The sequence below is a fragment of the Peromyscus californicus genome, unplaced genomic scaffold, assembly GCF_007827085.1.
Source record: "Peromyscus californicus insignis strain IS unplaced genomic scaffold, ASM782708v3 Scaffold_7__1_contigs__length_154581171, whole genome shotgun sequence".
Classification (NCBI taxonomy): Eukaryota; Metazoa; Chordata; class Mammalia; order Rodentia; family Cricetidae; genus Peromyscus; species Peromyscus californicus.
The window spans coordinates 39,670,569-39,688,745 of record NW_026294595.1 but is presented as its reverse complement, the minus strand read 5'-3'; the positions used below and the strand labels follow the sequence as shown (position 1 = coordinate 39,688,745).

Sequence of the window (18,177 nt, the reverse complement as noted above, 5' to 3'; positions counted from 1 at the left end):
CCGATGTTCCTGGAGGCGACAGAGAAATGCAGGGAGCTTTTAAGGAGAAGGTCACCAGGCCGGAGGGCATCCTGGTGGTGGCACGGAGTGGGGATAACAATTGAGAACTTGACGTCGTGACGCCCAAGAAGCACATTTCTCAGGAAGAATCAACAAGGTCATTTACACGGAAGTGGAAGGAAATAAAAGAGATAATAAAAAATTATTTCAGGGACTGGCAAGATGGTTCAGTGGGTAAAGGTGCTTACTACCATGCCTGAAGACCTGAGTTAGATCACAGATCCACTATGGAGTAAGAAGAGGAAGGAGGGGACCAATTCCCACAAGGCATTCTCTCACTTTCACTCATAATCCATGGTATGTGTGTACTTTCTCTCAAGCAACCCCCGCCCCCCATACACACACAGTGTAAAAAAAAAAAATTATTTCAGACTTTGTATTTGGGTCCCTAGTAGGAGAGTATAGAACCCCATGGATCCCTCCAAGTTTTAGGAAGAGTAGTGATAGAAACCAAGATCTCTCAGGGAGGTGACCAACACATACCAAAGGGCTCTGAAGAACAACGGAACTTAGAAATGTCCTGAAAGCCACAGCAAAGGGTGATCCAGCCCTGTGCCATCCTCTACAGTAGCCACTGGCCTCATGTACCTATTGACTTGAAATGAACACAGTTAATGAACACAGTTAAAATGAAATGTGCTGTAAGTCGAATCTAGGTACAAGCGTTTAAAGAATTAATACAAAAAAAGATTATGGAAAGTCTGATTAATAACATTTAAATACTGGTTAACGCTGAAATGATAATATTTTTACATGTTGTGCTAAATACAATATGCCATTATAATTAAATTATCTTTGTCTTCAACTATGGCTGTTCAGAAATGCACTCATTGATATTGCTGGTCTAGATATTCTCAATGAAACTCGCTTATATAAGTAATAGTGAGCACACTCACTTTATACTTAAAGGAATTCTTACTCCACTTACCTAATCTGAAATTTTTCAAGATATATTTTGTATTTTGCGAGCTTATTTTAACATTTTGTGATCAGGTATATTATTTTATCCCAAACGTAGCTACTCTATCTTACTGAATATTTTCCTCTTTTTATTTTCCTACCAACAGATGATGCAGCAGCTGATAGCCGCAGAACTTATTCGCTAGCTGATTATTTAAAGAATACTTTTCGAGTCAAGTCCTACACCTTGCGATGGGTGTCAGGTGAGGCCCATGAGATGGAAATGTTACATTTGTATTCATTCTAGTGAGCTTGGGTTGCTGAGTGCTTTGGGCAGTGATAAGATACAATCCTCACTTTTAAAACTCTATGCAGAGTATTTGTTCTTGTTTAGAAGTGAAAGGGGGAACTGGGTGGTGGTAGCACAAGCCTTTAAGCCCAGCCAGCACTCAGGAGGCAGTGGCAGGTGTATCTCTGTGAGTTCGAGGCCAGCATGGTCTACAGAGTGAGTTCCAGGACAGCCAGGGCTACACAGAGAAACCCTGTCTCAGAAAAACCAAAAGAAAAAAAAAATTGCAAAGGGAAGAAATTGAAGTTTTTTGTTTTTGTCTTTTTGCTATCTACTGTAAAGAGTTAAATATGAATTGAATGCTTGACATGAATGACAGACATATAAATTGGTGTTAGTACGATGTCCTTTGTTTCTGCTTGCCCAGCATAGAGTATTTATGTGCCCTGTGTGAGCTTAATTTTTAAAAATTTAGATTATGGAAGTGTTTGACAGCAACTTGTAATACTGATCTGGCTGCTTTCTCTCTTCAGATTATGAATACCTCTACAAACAAGAAAACAATCTCTTGCTATTCAATGCTGAACACGGAAACAGCTCCATTTTCTTGGAGAACAGCACCTTTGTATGTCTGGTCCCACACTTAGTTCATGTATGGAATTCTGGGGACTGTTTTCATTTCTTTTCAAATCATGAGGATTCATTTCTCACCCTGTCGGACTCTGCAGCACATGGCCCAGTGGATCTTTCTCTCCTTCTTGAAATGTTCCCCGCCTTGGCTACTTTTTAGTCTCCTTTGATGATTCCTCCTCTGCCTGTGTGTTTGAATGTAAGTGTTCCTCCGGCTTTGTCGTCACTCACGGGCCCCTTTCCTCACTCTGGGCGCTCCCCTTGGGTGAATGGCACGCACTTTCACGGCACTGGTTTTTATCTTCCATGGCTTGGTTCTCAGACACATATTAACACTAACCTCTCAAGATCCAAAGTTCACTTTCCAAGAACCTGCTAGCCCTACACTGCTCCTGTGGGCGTGTTAAATTCCACATCCCAAGCTACACTGGTTTGTCCCCTTCAGTGTCCTCAAGTCTCAAGCCTTCATATTCTTCTTGCTCAATTCCCAGTGCTGGAAATAATCACTCGGTTCTCTACGTCACTTAAGCTGGGAACTTTATCATCTTTAACTTTCCCATCTTTACCCTATAATTAGCTATGCGATGCTATTGATTCCCTCTGCTGCATGTCACCTGTCTCACAGATTTCCGTTCCCACCGTGGTCTCTGTTGCTATTCGGGAGGCCAGGCTGATACAACACCCCCTCTTTTCCTTCCGATCTCATCCGCATATCACCAGGGTATCTAGTGAAAAATAAACAAAACAGATATGGTACTATCACCTTCACATACCAAAAAACCCTCAGTTCGTCGTTCTTGACCTATGTTTTTGTGACTTAATGTCCTTCCGTCTTCCACTGTGTTAGCACAGTCATGCTGTATTACGGTTGCACGTCACCCCCAAACACACTCTAAACATGCCTGTTCTTCCCCGTGCTGTCTCTCTGTCCATGCTGCCCTTCTTGTTGAGAGAGTTCTCTCTGTGCCCCTGAACCACGTCCCTTCAGCTAATCCTTCCCTCTCTGGCTTTCTAACTGTCATCATTGCCCACCTAACATCACTGTCACCTGTGTGCGCGACTGTGCTATCTCTTCATGACTGGACATTCTCAAGACACAATCCACATGTGTAGGGCTCCCTCTACCTAGCGAATGACCAGTGTGGGTATTCAAAACATTCAGTGTTTTCTTTCTTCCACTTGACCAATAGGAAGCCTTTGGAGAGTCTATAAGTGATTATTCAGTGTCACCCGATGGACGGTTCATTCTCTTAGAATACAACTATGTGAAGGTAAAGAAAATTCTTTTTTATGTGACATCTTAAAGTGAATACATTTTTTTCTAACTGACTTCCAAGTATATGCGTGTTTAAGAATGATATCTGGTAACAGTGCTGACAGAAAAACCAGTTCAGTCTGCATCAAATATATGTTCTCTTTTGTAAATGACAAATCTACTGAGTATCTTCAAAGGAATGTATTTTAATGATTTCTAGTACTAAAAGGCATAATGAATACATTAAGGATTCTAATGACATAGCTTAGTCAAATTTATCATAGGAATTTTGACATGATTTTAAAGTAACTGTGCATCTGACTTGTACACAGAGTGATCTAGTCCCATGTCCCTCTCTTCTGAGTCTGTGTGTAGTATGACCTTCAGTAAGAACTTGTTTTAAAGATGTTAACATCCCCATCTTCCAGAGGAAAGTCAGACAAGGCCCCAGATGACATCCCAACCTTATTCAAGCCAGTCTTGAATGACACCTCAGCTCAAGTCTCAAAGGTCCTTCTGAGAATATTCAGCCTCTCCCAGTCTCCTACGGAACACAGAGTTCCCAGGCACTTGCAAAGGTTATCATCAAGTCACGCATCCTCTCCAGGGTCACCAGTCACTTTAGCTGAGTTTTTTTTTTTTTTTCAGTTGATAACAGCTATCAATTATAGAGTTTTAAAGTGGGGTTGGAAGGACTGAAAACTTCTAGAGACACTCTATGTTGAAAACGAAATACAAAGGCAGTGATTCCTCCTCTTGATCCACCCCCCCACCCCACCCCCGCCGCCCAGGATAAATAATGTTGAGTGGCCTTATCTCACAGACCAACCCTGCTGGACTCCAGCCAAGCCAGCACTCCCTTCTCCATTTGCCATCTCAGGATGGTGTCGCTCAGTCATAGTGTTTACCTTGGATCCACCATGTGGGCTCTATTTCCTGCATAGGAAGACTCTGTGTTCTGCTAAACCCATCAACTCTATGCACATCAGATGGCCTGTGTCACTTTTACATGGCTGTTCTCAGTTAATGTGCTGGTGTGCCTAACCCAGTGCTTCTTAGTGGGACCAGGACCTGTCCTTGGTGCATGAGCTGGCTTTTTGGAGCCTAGGGCCTATGCTGGGACACTTTGCTCAGCCTTGGTGTAGGGAGGAGGGGACTGGACCTGCCTAGGCTGAGTCTGCCAGGCTGGGCTGACTCCCCAGGGGAGATCTTGCCTTGGAGGAGGTGGGAGTGGGGGGTGGATTGGGGGGAGGGCTGGGGGGTGGGAGGAGGGAGGACGGGGGAATCCATGGCTGATATGTGAAATTTAGTTAATTATAAAATAAAAGTACTATAAAAGAATAAATCCCCTAAACAAATTTACTTGTGGAAAATTTAGAAGTCCTGGTGTCCAGCTTTAATCTTGCCATTCAAGTTTCTGGGATTAACTTGCTATCAGAATTTTCTAATGGTGTAGATTATTCCAACAAGCAGCCCAAGCTGCAAACTGGTGGGTGACAGTTATGAATGTTAAAAGCTAATGCATGAAGGCAAAGCAGAAGCAGGATAAAAAAAACCAGTTCAGGGTACTGTTTAGTCTGCATTGACAAGTGTTGTGTGGTACACTGTTAGATGTAGTTCCCTGGCTGGCCACAGACATCAGCATTAGTGATGCATGTTTTCATCACTGGTATTTTCATTTCATTGTGTTATCTAGATCCTTCTATCCACTCAAACAGTAGTCAATGTGTTTCCTTTACATTATAATGTAGGTTAAGCTGTACCTGTGCTAATGTACTCCAGTGACATCCTTTATGCAAAATAAGACAGCAGCATGCATAACATACAGAGCCTTGGTGCATGGACCCCAGTCTTCCATCTGAAGCATCCTGTCCCACACTCATGTTTGACCAGCATTCCTCTTCCCTGCTTCACTTCAGAGTCACAAGGCTCTTCTTTTTTCCTCAAGCATCACTCACATGCCCATCTGCTGTGGAATGTTCTGTATGGCAAATGTGTTGCTGATTAGTCAATAAATAAAACACTGATTGGCCATTGGCTAGGCAGGAAGTGTAGGCGGGACAAGGAGGAGAATAAAGCTGGGAAGTGGAAGGCTGAGTCAGAGAGACACTGCCAGCCACCACGATGAGAAACAGCATGTGAAGATGCCGGTAAGCCACGAGCCATGTGGCAAGGTATAGATTAATGGAAATGGATTAATTTAAGCTGTAAGAACAGTTAGCAAGAAGCCTGCCATGGCCATACAGTTTGTAACCAATATAAGTCTCTGTGTTTACTTGGTCGGGTTTGAGCGGCTGTGGGACTGGCAGGTGAGAGAGATTTGTCCTGATTGTGGGCCAGGCAGGAAAACTCTAGCTACACCCATCTAAGAGCGAAAGCACTTGCTATTGCTTTCTGCTGGAGCTTTCTTTTCTAGCATCTTCCCATTTTCTGTCTTTATTAGGTCCTTTCCAGGTTGCCTTGGACCACTTTAACATGGCTTGCCATCATTCTGGCTGTCCCACACCCCTCAAATCACTCTATCACATCACCCTCTTTCATTTTCTTCCTAACACTTATGCCATTTTGTTATTTCTTTGCTTTTTTATTGCCTACCATAGTTCTTGCCACTTTCTCCATTTTTTAGTCTCTACTGTATTTTCAGCTTCTAGGACTGAACTGCATAATAGAGGCTCAAGAAATAAATATTAGGTGAATGCATGCTTCATTGCAAACCACTGAATTTTTAGGTAGCTACAAACAGGGGAGTATGTCTTCCCTTTCTTTTTCTTTCTTTCTTTCTTTCTTTCTTTCTTTCTTTCTTTCTTTCTTTCTTTCTTTCTTTCTTCCTTCCTTCCTTCCTTCCTTTCTTTTTTTTTTTTTACTTCTGAGAGTAACCAATAGAATTTGAGAACAATTGCATCAGTGTCTTGATAAACATCTTCAGAAAAAGAAGAAAAGGCTAATGTTATTGCATCTTTAGGCCATATATGGCTCAGTGTATTTTTTAGATCCATCATATCTTCAGTCACTATTTCTAAGTTGTGAATAAAGACAAATGAGTGACTGATGTACGATTGAGTAACTAGGTGTCCTGCCATCTGTGTGGATGCTCTCCTAGTATCTCTGCTCACTGCCACACACTCTGGAGATGGAGCTGTGTTACCTATCACATGCTGACCATGCTTGACAGTCTTGGAAGCACTTCACATGAATCCTCATGCACCTGCTGTTGTTGTTTTTGTTATCTGGTTTTCCTCAAAAATAAAACAAGTTTAGAAAGCAGCTTGTCTGACCTTATAAAATGGAGACTTTTGATTCCAAGGTGGGAGACACCATAGCTTAGGGTCTTAAACATGGCCTTTCTTGTCTTTGCATCTATAGCAGTCTTTCTCCCATTCTCCATGGCAATCATCACTAAGAACTCAGCTCGAGAATCCTCTTTCCCACAGGTTTCTCTCTGGATTCAGAGCCACGTTAGGATTGCACACTTTTCTGGCCTGCCTCCATTACAGCTCTTGGAACATCTTATTGTGATTTCTTTATTGTAGTGCCTGTTCTCATGTCCCCTGCTCAGTTAGGAGCCCTTTAGTGGAGCAGTGTTTGATAGGTGAGCACACCAGTGTTTATAGGCTAAGTAGATTGATAAACCTATTTCATTTTATACCTCATGGGGATTTTGTCATGATTCTGAGATGATCTCAGTCTTTCTTAGTATTTCTAGACTTTACCACACCTTTTGGCTTTGGGAAATATTATGTTTGAGGTTGCCAAGAAACAAGCATGGGGTGTGTTGAAATAATCCAGGATTCAGGGAAGGAATGTATGACTTAACAAGAAATGGGAATTTAATAAATACTTGTTGACATGAGGGTGTAGGAGGGTGAGAAATGATATGCAGGTGAGGTTAGGAGCCCTGGCTGCATCTCAGCGCTGATACCATGCAGCCAATTTCCTTCTTATTGACAGAGCTTGAATTTTATTGTAGTTTCTGGAACAGTATACATGGTTTATAATACACTTCGGTTATCTAGTGATATAAGATGCAATTATTGGAGTATAAAAATGTACACATAAGGAATTTCAAAAGTATCTTTAATTTTATCCACATATACATACCAATGCAGTTTTTCACAAATGCAACGATGTGCTCATACATATCATATATCTCCTACCTGTTTTTACTTAGTTTCTTAAAGCCTAGCATATTTCTCTCTGTATTTTCTATTAATTCATATAATGTCATGAAAATATACAGGGATCCTTTCCAGTTACTACTTGCTCTATAGAAATGGAATATGATATCATAGAGTTCCTCTTTCCAAGTCATAGCTCTAGTACATCTTAAAATTAATAGATAATATGTTTTGGAGCAGCTTTAGGTTTGCTGAAAGTAAGCAGAAGGTCCCTCTATCCCCCCTCATGTTCCTTTTCCCAGTCTTCTCTATAAACATCCTATATTGAAGACGATGCATTTGTGGAAATGCAAGCGCCAACACTGACACTTGGTTATTAACTCATCTACAGTTTTACATTGGGGTCCTTTGTGAATGGTGACAATGGACAGTATGTATCCAGCATTAAGGAGTCATGGAGATGAGAGGTCTCACTGTGAGAAGTCCCATGTACTTTGTCTATCTCCTTTCCTCGCCACCAAGCACTATTGTCTCCATGTTTCACCTTTTCCAGGAAGTCACACCATTAGTTCAGTATGTGACCTTTCTGGTTGCTTGATAGCTTTTTCTTTTTTTTAAATCACGGAATGGTATTCTATTGCATTCCCTATTACAGTCTGTTAATTCACTCACCCCTTATTGAAGGGTGTCTTTTAGCTGCTTCCAAGTTTGGACAAGTCTGAATAAAGCTTCTGTAAACATTTGTATATAGGTTTTAAATAGCAAGAGATTTGCTGCAAAGTCATTTGGATATGAGATTTTCTTTCCTTTCACTCATTGATTCCACATGTCTATTAAATGTGGGACTATGTAAGGAAAATTCCCTTGTTTCTACTTTTTATGACTTATTGAAAAGATGTTCACAGTGGTCTCATAATCCTTTAATAATTGTGGGGTCTATTGTGATGTCTCATTTTTCATTTCTGATAGTAATTTCTTATTTTTCTGTTAGGTTAACTAACAGAAATCAAAATTTTAACTGCCTTATAGAACCAACATTTGACCGTGTTGATTTTTCACCACTATATGCTTTCTATTTCATACTGGTCTTTACTGTATTGTTTCCTTTCCTTTAGCTACCTTGTATTTAGTTTGCTGTTCATTTTCAACTGCTTGGTTGCTTAAAATTGAAGATACATGTATTAATTTTAAAATATATTTTCAGATAGCTTTAAAAATTGCAACACTAGATATTTTCATTATCATTGCACAAAGCATTTAGTATGCCTCCTTGTCACCACCACTGACAGTCAAAAATTTTCTAAATATTTTGGAAGCAATGTGGATGAAAGGTGAAAATTTGAGTTTTTCTAAACAGGCACCCTTACTGTACTATGCTCAAAATAGTATCACTCAGTATCAAAACTGACACTTTGGTCTACAGGGATCCTGTGAAAGGTCCTTGGAGGAGTGATGCCAAAGTGAATAAACACTTCATGACTTCTTACTGGATGGTTTCAAGGATATTTTCAATTCCAAAGTTCTAAGAATTTAAGGAATGATAATATGTGATGAAATTTGAAATTTATTCAGTAACCTGTTACCATACCTGTCATCTTGAGTAAATAGCCAACCTGTCAGAATCACAGAAGCCTGACACATCGGTTTTCTTTTGCAGCAATGGAGGCACTCCTACACAGCTTCGTACAGTGTTTATGACTTGAACACAAGGTCAGTGATTCCTCCGTCAAGACTGCTAGGCATTTCAGATGTAATTTTAAAGGCTATCTCACAGGGAGTTATTCTTTGGGTAATATATCCTCTTATCGTCTCTCCAGAAAGATGATCACAGAGGAGAAGATTCCAAATAATACACAGTGGATCACATGGTCACAAGAAGGTCATAAATTGGTTAGTACATGTCTCCTGCTGCCAGAAAAAGGTTAACTATATCTTTCTTAGGCAGATGCCACTCACCCTAGTATAAAGTAGACATTTTGAAAGCATGTTCATTCATTATATTAGAAATATAGGGCCATTACCCCAAACAATATTTTATTAGCCCAATAAAATGGAATTATTAAAAGTTCTAGACATAGAGTTGCTTATTCACTAGGAAAAACGTTTATTAAACTCTTCAGCTCCTCTTGTGCTGTGCTTGGAAATTTTTGAGTCTCTCTTCAAATTCACTGTAGATATATTTCCTGTTCTAGAATGCTAGAAGAATGTTAGAGCCCACAAGAATTTAAATAACAAGATGGGATGATTTTCTGTCACTGTACTTCCCTCTCCAAGAATGCAGCTACATTCCCTCTTCTAATGTCCCAAGGAAGAAACACAAACATAAACCATCCTGTGTAGGCTGTATTAGGTCTTCACACACACTTCACCATCAACATAGTGACAGCTGTAAGCCTCCTTGTCTCAACATATTGGTAACTTTTTGTAATTATTTCAAGATTATGAACTATATACCTGCAACTTAAGAATAAGGATCCCACTAAATAGACTTTCTGTGGTTATTCTCTTATTTGCATAGTATTTTAAGATCCCAAGACAAAACATGCTGTAACATGATTACTGATATCAATGTTTTCCATCTTTTTTAGGCATATGTTTGGAAGAACGATATTTACATTAAAATTGAACCAAATTCACCTAGTCAGAGGATCACATGGACGGGAAAAGATGGTGAAATATGTAATGGGATAGCTGACTGGGTTTATGAAGGTAGAGACTAAATCTTTAATTAGAAAGTCTACAACTTTTTTTTTCATTTTTCTTTATTAAGAAATTTTCTACTCACTCCACATACCATCCACAGATCCCCCCTCCTCCCAACCCCCAGCCCTCTTTCCCAAGCCACCCCGCATCCCCACACCCCCCAAATTGAGGTCTCCCATGGGGAGTCAGCAGAGCCCAGCACACTGAGCCTAGTCAGGTCCAAGCTCCTTCCCATTGCACCAAGACTGTGCAAGGTGTCACACTACAAGCACAGGATTCCAGAAGCCTGCTCATAGACCAGGGACAGATCCCGATCCCCCTGCCTGGGTATCCCCCAAATAGTTTGAGCCAGACAACCGTGTTCCATATCCAGTCCCATTGGGGCTCTACAGGCCCCAGACCACAGTTCATGTGCTTCCACTAGACATCTACAACTTTTAAGACTACTTCAGCATTGCTATACTAAAAAAATAGGGGGATTCAGTAAGATTCAAAACAAGTTGTGTACTTAAATATACTGTGGGATTTCTTTTAGACCTCACAGTGACACAGAACCCCTAGCTGCTCCCAGTGCTGCCTCTGTCCCCATTATCTCATAATACCCTGCTTGTCTTGGCTTCCTACCACAAAGAGCCATTCTGTGTTGCTCTTCTGGCTTTACCAGGGCATAACAGCATCCAGATTAACATCAGGTGTTTCTCCAAGGAGGCCTGCCTAGCCCAGAAGTTTCCAAGGACAGTGAAATCTTCCACAATATTAAAAAAGAGATAAATCTTGTCTGCAGTTGCCAAATAGAAGAAAAGAAATTACTTGTTTCAGAAAGGATTTGTGTCCATCCAAACTAACCTGGGTCGAATCATGATTTCCTGTTTTTAAAGAAAGCAAAAGTAATTTGGAAAGTTTAGTTAAAAAAAAAAAACACCAAAAACCTAAAAAGGAATATTCTGTATTTCAGGATAAAGAGATTTAGGAAGTATTAAGAAAGCATTTTTCCATGTATTGGTTGCCAAGATAAAGGACATTTTGAGGTGGTTCCAAATAATTCACCAGGGCGCCTCATGTTTGTTAGAAAGACTCATCCTTGTTTCATCCTGTTATTTCTTCTTCAAAGTTAAAAAATAGTTTAGCTCCGCGCTTGCCTTTTGATTCCTACTCAGCCAGAATCAGGTTAATGTTGTGGGTAACACGTGTCAACGGGCAGAAATAACGTCACAAGAAAAAGATGCTTCTATTGCCCGGGAGTAACTGTTTGATTAAAACCAATAATGAAATTATAGGTTCTTTAAGTGGTGGGCAGCACCGAGGGTCCTCCAGGGCCTTCAACGTGGAACAGGTAACAGCCTCCTCCCCAACCTGTGGCTCTTCTTGGAAACATCTGGGTGTTACTGAGATGAGACTCTAACCAATTCAGCCCATCTTCTCTGGGGTAATTGTAACTGGAGGGATTTCATTCGTCATGTTCACATCTGAGCCACCCGATGCAGGCCAGTGCCCTCACAGCTTTCAAAGGGCCTTCCTCTAAAGATAGGGCCTCAGTCCCTAGACGTAATTTCCTAAACTCTAAAATTCTAGAATCTCTGCTTTGATTTTTTTATACTTAGACAATGACATGAGATGCGGATTGGGACTTTCCACTGTCTACCTATATGTTTATCAATTTTCTATCATTATAACAACCCCCTCCCCCCAAAAAACATTTTAAAGAAGCAAAGGTTCACTTTGACTCAGGGTGTCAGAGACTCAGTTCATGTTCACTTGGCCACTTGGCCACATTGCTTTGCTTCTGTCTCGGCATAGTACACCTTGGTAGGAGTGTGTAGTAGAAGGGTTTCTTTACTCCACAGATGTAAGGAAGCAAAGGGACCCGAGATCCCAATATCCCTTTCATGGTCACAACCCCAGTGATCTAAGTTCTTTTCAAGAGGATCCAGCTATCAATATTATCACCACTTCCCAGCAGCACCACAGGCTGGAGATCAATACTTTTAACACATGAGTCTCTGGAGGGTGTCTAGATCCACACCAAAGAATCTGGATCTTCAATCCCTTGTCGGTGAGGGAGACCCTGGCATTTGAAGAGTCTGAGGTCAAGTGTTCCATGGAGAGGTCTCAGAGTAATCATAGGAAGGAATTGCCTTTGTCAGAGATGGAAATGAATCCAACCATAGGCTTGAAGGCTGCACCTTTCCTTCGGCTGTCTCTATCTTTTATCCTCTTCTCTATATATCAGGGGAGGGGGCTAAGGCAGGGAGTTGTCAGTTTCTAGGCTGGGCAAAAGAGGTGTTTCTCTGTAGGGGTCTGTGGTGCGCTCTCCATTCTAAATCCATCCTTCCACACCTTCTTTGTGCCAGAGTAGTAAACTCTGGGCACCATATTGGTTTGGTAGCCTAGAGCTCCGCGCCACCCACCAGTACCTCGTGGACTCAGTAGAAACTCAGCCCAGCCAGGGAGAGCATGCTGGCGTGTTGACTGTTTGAAAATTAGAATGGAAAACCAGCCTCCTGTGTGAAATTTACTTTTAGTATGTTTTGAGGCATAAATTTAGAGGATTATAAGATAAAGAAAAAATATAGAGCTTATATCCAATATTGCATACTAAAATATTCTAAAATGGTCCAATGGGTGACTTATTTTTACAATCTAGACATATCCTTGGAGGTCTTATTTTTATTCATTTGTATTACTTTGATTTTGGAATCCCAGCAAATGTGAAATGGTTCATTAGTTGAACTCTACTATAATTACTAAAGCTAATGAGAACAATATTTTGAATGCCAAAGCCAATTTATCAGCTTTCTTGTAACAGAACAATTTATGTCTTTTTTTTTTTTTTTCAGAGGAAATCTTCGGTGCCTTCTCGGCGCTGTGGTGGTCTCCAAACAGCACTTTTTTAGCATATGCCCAGTTTAATGACACCGAAGTCCCGCACATTGAATACTCTTTCTACTCTGATGAGTCACTGCAGTACCCTAGGACAGTGTGGATTCCATATCCAAAGGTCTGTGCCCCCTTTCTGGTAGTGGTTCTGTGATTTGATGGGAAGAGAATGGTTGCATTTAATCCCTTCCTGCTAATGAAAATATTGTCAGTCTCTCTTCAACAGCTTGCTGTGATTTCTCTTGCTGAAGTCAACAGCATCTGGCAATTTTAAAGTATTTTTATTATCCCAGGAAAGAGTGTGATTTAAGGTTTTGTAATTTCTCCAAAAACTTTAAGAAATGACAAGCAGAAAAAGATGGTGAAAATGCTTTTGAAGGAGGTAGGGAGGGGTAGGAAATGCCTGAATGAAGGAAAAGAGAGGCTGTAATTGAATCAGAAGCTCATCTCATTTGTAGAAGTTGGAATGAGCCCGAATTGAAGTTGAAAAGCCTGGTTACATATCAGATTGCATTACCAAGTAACAGGGCACAGTGCAGGATGAGTTTCAGTGGCTCTGTTACAGGTTTGGCACTAATGTGAGTTTTGCACGTCCTGCATTTGTGATAGTCGTGTAACATCCTGGGTTACAAGATTGTTCCCTGCTATCCACGATGCGTGTATTAAAATCAAGGAGCTTTGTCAAGCAGTGTAAGCCAGGAGAGGGTTTTAGAAGGGAGCCAGGAATTCCTCAGCACCATAATAAAAACGGCCACAGCGTCGTCTACAGGAAAAGCTAACAACGTATTTTTGCCGTAAATGATTCGGGGGGGAAAAAAAGGAATTTTTATTTTTACCAACTCACTTAATTTGCCTTATGAAGATCTGCCATTTTAGGAAGGGAGAGGAAGTTAAAAGGGAAAAAGATCCTAAGCTAAATATGGAGATGTGTTTTCAGAGAATGTTATTTTTTGATGAGAGAAACTGGGGGAAAAAAGCTCCATAAAACATTCTCTAAAAAATCATATTATTTCTAACTAATCTGTCAATAGAAGATCCATGTGTACATTTTAAAAGGGTTTACAGGCTTCTGTCGTAGTATTGACTGTTGAGCTCCAACACATTAACTTGGACTTGGAGTGAAGTTAATTAGCACAATTGGCTCTGAGCTCAGGCTAATTTTCCTGATGGACTGAGCCTTTGATGGTATACAAGTGATATTCACAGTGAAGCCACCAAAACTTTTGTCCTATAGAATCAGGATATATTGACAAATGATACAATTGATTTTTTAAGGCATTTGTCCTCGTTGTCACAAAGCACACAGATTATGAATAAACAAACATGCATGATTTGATTACAAGTGTTTAGATCTTCATGTTTCATAAACATACACATGCACATATGAATATATATTTTCACTAGAACACATAAAGGGTTTTCTTTTTGTTCATTTTATTTCTATTAAATTGTCTGACAGTGTCCAGTTGTTATAATTCTATAATCATAATTCAGACATTTAATGCAGTTTAAATCTATGTAATGAGGAGGCTTTAAAACAGCATTATCAATTCTGTGGGTTTTTTTCTTTTGTCCTAGGCAGGAGCTGTGAATCCAACTGTGAAGTTCTTTATTGTAAATACAGACTCCCTCAGCTCAACCACTAGCGCAGTTCCCATCCAAGTCACTGCTCCTGAATCCGTGGCAACAGGGTAAGACACTTCACCTGAATCCTTGGGTGTAGAGAATTTCTCACTTGCTGGGGAGAGCATTTCAGACACCTATGGCAGCATCAATCATAGCATCATCTTGTATCCTTGATTCATTCTTTTATCCAGGTCCTTCTTGTTGAAACTCTTCATGTCTTCAGACTAGGCACAATTCCAGTGATGGGCATGCACAATGACTAGGGCGGGTGTCACTGGGGAGGCAGATAACACCAGGTGAACAAATAGATATCAGTCTAAAATGCCAGATGGTGATAAATGTTGTGGAGAAAGCCAAGGTGCGCTAAGATGATGGGGCCTAGTTGGGGGTTCCAGTGAGAAGATGCAAGGCTAGGGTTGTTTCTCCACGGGATACCCTGCAGTACTACACTGACAAAGGAAATCCAAAGTCCTGTATAAGGTGTGTGCTGGGATATTGGAGGCACTACAGGGAGGAATGGAATCCAGTGAGGGGAGAGCAGAGGGTAGTGCAGTATGAGGACCACATGGGGTTTCTGGGAATGGAAATGTGCTGTCTACAGATAGGCTGGTGGTGCCCACTGTGACCTGTCAGTATGTAACCAACACATGTTGATGGGGAAGCACATAGTGCCTCTCAACGGTAGTTTAAAAACTTTTTTTAAAAAGGACTGAACACCCTCATTCTGATGAGACGTAATTCTGCCCTGAAGTGTAAGACCCAGAGAAATTCAGAGAAACTGTGGGTTACATTTGAGAATCCTTATGGTTGATTGTCCCTCAAGATGTCACTTGCTTCAATAATGGCTGAAATCCTGCCAGCAAACACTGTACGACCCACGTGCTGAGTGCTCAGTGTGTGCCAGACACGGGTGTTAGCGCATGCTCTATCTTACTCTTTAAGTTGTCTTAAGCAACTCTCTTCCCAGCAGCGATTATGGCAGGTCTTTTGTACAGATAAGAGAATGAGGTCCAGAGGTTGAAAAGAAAGACCTTAACCTCGGGAGGGCCTGTTCAGTCTCTCTCTCTGGATCGAAAGGGGGACTATGAGGAACTTTCTCTATGAATACAGCTGGTGCCCTCAAGGACCCAGAAAAGGCATCAGAGCAACGAGGAAGCACCTTGTTCTTCTGAGTTGACACTATCAAGCTGGGTGCAGGTTGGGCTCTGTGCTTAGATGTTCACCAGTTTGTTTAGAAATACCTGTATTAATATATTTATTCAGGCAAGGAATCTTATCAGTAAAAAATTTAAATCCAGTCATTTTCCATGAGTTTTTTCCAAGCCATAAAACTATACCCAAAGGTTCTAAAATCTGTTATTTGGTTCAACCCATCAACCTCTTTAGTGAACACTGATGAAAAACCATGATTTACAATCTAAGGTATGCATGCCAAAGGGGGACCTAGACCATTCTAGCATTTCCAGTCGGGGAGGATATTCCAAACTTCCGTATCCGTGACTAGGAGTGTGAAGTGACAGAGGCGGGAGCGACAGGTTGGAGGCATCCCCAGTTGGTGAGGTGGGTTTCCCATGCCAGAGGGTCGAAGAAAGCTCCCTGCAGAATGGGCACTAAAGGGGTGGACTGCAGCAGCACAGGAGAGGAAGGCCCTGAGGTGGAACCCACAGGGCATGGGAGTGCAGGAGGTTGTCCAGAAACAGCCGGGCCATGCCTGCTCCCATGTGTAACTAATACCTGTCTGTGGAGAGCTGCAGCTCAGAAAACAGTCTCATCTAGAGCCAGCTGTGGACCTCCAAAGTGGCTGACGGATTTTTTTTTTAAAGGACCTGAAAGCCTTTATTTAGATGAGACGTAAGACTGTGGTACACTTCTAGGGAACAGATGGAAGATCGCTGCTTGTGCTTCACAAGCTTCAGTTTGCCCCCACTCCTTCGTCTAGGTTCCCGAAAAAGTAGAGAAGATCTGGGGAGGTCCCCAGAACTGTTAGAACTCCACGGAGAGGGAGCTAGGGTTCACAGAGAGAGAAAAAAAACGTGCTTACATCATACAGCAAGTTAGCATAGGAAACGGGAATCGGGAGGACAGAGACCTTTGCTTGTTGAATGACAATGAGGATGTGACCACCCTGAGGTCTGGTTGAGGAGAAGAATTTTATTGTAGATATGAGGGAGAGGACACAGCCAGAGGCATCTGGAGGGGTCCAGAGGAGGGAGAGAAAGAAGTAGGCTGAACATGGCCAACAGAATGAGGGGCAAGAGAGGAAGAGAAGAGAGGAGAGGGCAAAAGGACCGACCTGGAGAGGAGCTGTTGACCAAGAGGCCAAGAGCAGAGGACGAAGAAAGCACATGGCCCAAATGGTGGGTTCATATAGGAAGAGAAGCTGGGGAAGGGGAAGGGAAGGCCAGTCCTTGGGTAGGTAGGGGTGGGGTGAGAAATGCTGGGAGGAGCCACAGGTACTAAGTGAGACTCGTCCCAGGTTTCTTTGGGACCTGACGCTTACTATAACAAAATGATTGTATAATTAGATTCCAATATGTTGAGTACTTTCCGAGGGTTGGGCTAATGATCTGCCCTTGGGTTCTCACTTATTCCCCACAACACCCTATGGTATTGTATCCACAGTCATTTTACAGACAATGAAAACACTTTCCAAAGCTCAATGGGAAAGTGCAGAGCTCAGAAGCGTTAGTTAGCACATCGAAGGACTTAGCATTTGCTCTTCCTGAATTAATCACCTTACTTCTCTGCTCTCTCATACTTCCTTAAGCTAAAGGCTTGGTGAAGGCTGCCTCCTTGGAGGGGCTATTCTGTGTAGAACATTCATACTACGGAAGAGCTGTTTTAGGAAATGCCACAGGGAAGTGTTGCATGGAGAGTCTAAAATACAGCTGTGATCTCTGTTAGTACTGATGAGATCAAAACTTTTCTAAAATGAGACTCTAGGTTCACTTGGGGAAAATAGTCTCCAGGTGATGAGATAACACTTTCTGGTCTCAGTAACAGACCCCTCAGGACTGAGGTGATCCTGACAAGTTATACTTAATGAGCACTTCATTCCTTTGGGTGATGCTTTTCCCTGTGACACACTAGATCCTTGAGTACACTAGCAGGCAAGATCAGCATCACTCATTCCTCCTCTGCCCAGGTCTCCTCACTCATTTTCTGTTAGCACACACCTCTGCTGGAGAGCTTCCAGCAAGTGGAGTCCTATTAGTGGATGAGGCTGGTCTGTGCTCTTGTTAGGAATTAGAACATGAGACAAGATGAGCCTCTCTACCACCTCATAGATGGAGGCTTGAAGCTGATGAGGTTATTTGTGCTCCTGGTGCGCACTGACTATTCATAATGGGAATTTGAGAGCTCAAAATATTTGAGAGAAAATAGGATACAATACAGATATTGTGAAACTCCTAACTTTTCTTTACACTTGCGTTCCCAGGGCCAAATGAAGCAAGACAAGGTGTGTGGGATAAGGGCCAGTTTTACAAGAGTAACAGGTGCTTAGCAGGGTTATTGGACACAGTGTCAGTTACTGTTTGTAGAATAACTGAACAGATGAGAAGCTGGATGGTTGCATGGGTGGGTTGGTAGATGAATGTACGGATGGATAAGAAATGGGCTTTCCAGGTGATAGTGTTTGTGTGTGGCACAGGCACAGGACTGAATTCACACAGCCAGCTCCAAGGACAGCGTTCAAAATCATCCCATGTACCAAGTCCCTC

At 41.7% G+C, this 18,177-nt stretch overlaps 1 protein-coding gene across 2 annotated transcripts in view; it reads left to right on the top strand.

The window, feature by feature from the left end:
• Dpp4 (dipeptidyl peptidase 4) overlaps positions 1-18,177 on the top strand; it is a 90,070-nt gene that overhangs the window by 33,755 nt on the left and 38,138 nt on the right. Inside the window, exons 3-10 of one of the 2 annotated variants that reach the window (XM_052724514.1) lie at positions 1,128-1,223; positions 1,783-1,874; positions 3,070-3,150; positions 8,907-8,959; positions 9,067-9,139; positions 9,838-9,958; positions 12,790-12,950; positions 14,408-14,520. In XM_052724514.1, coding sequence (XP_052580474.1) covers positions 1,128-1,223; positions 1,783-1,874; positions 3,070-3,150; positions 8,907-8,959; positions 9,067-9,139; positions 9,838-9,958; positions 12,790-12,950; positions 14,408-14,520 — 790 coding nt within the window. Of the gene's footprint in view, positions 1-1,127; positions 1,224-1,782; positions 2,079-3,069; positions 3,151-8,906; positions 8,960-9,066; positions 9,140-9,837; positions 9,959-12,789; positions 12,951-14,407; positions 14,521-18,177 lie in introns of those variants that run through there. The other variant, XM_052724515.1, reaches the window with a different exon arrangement.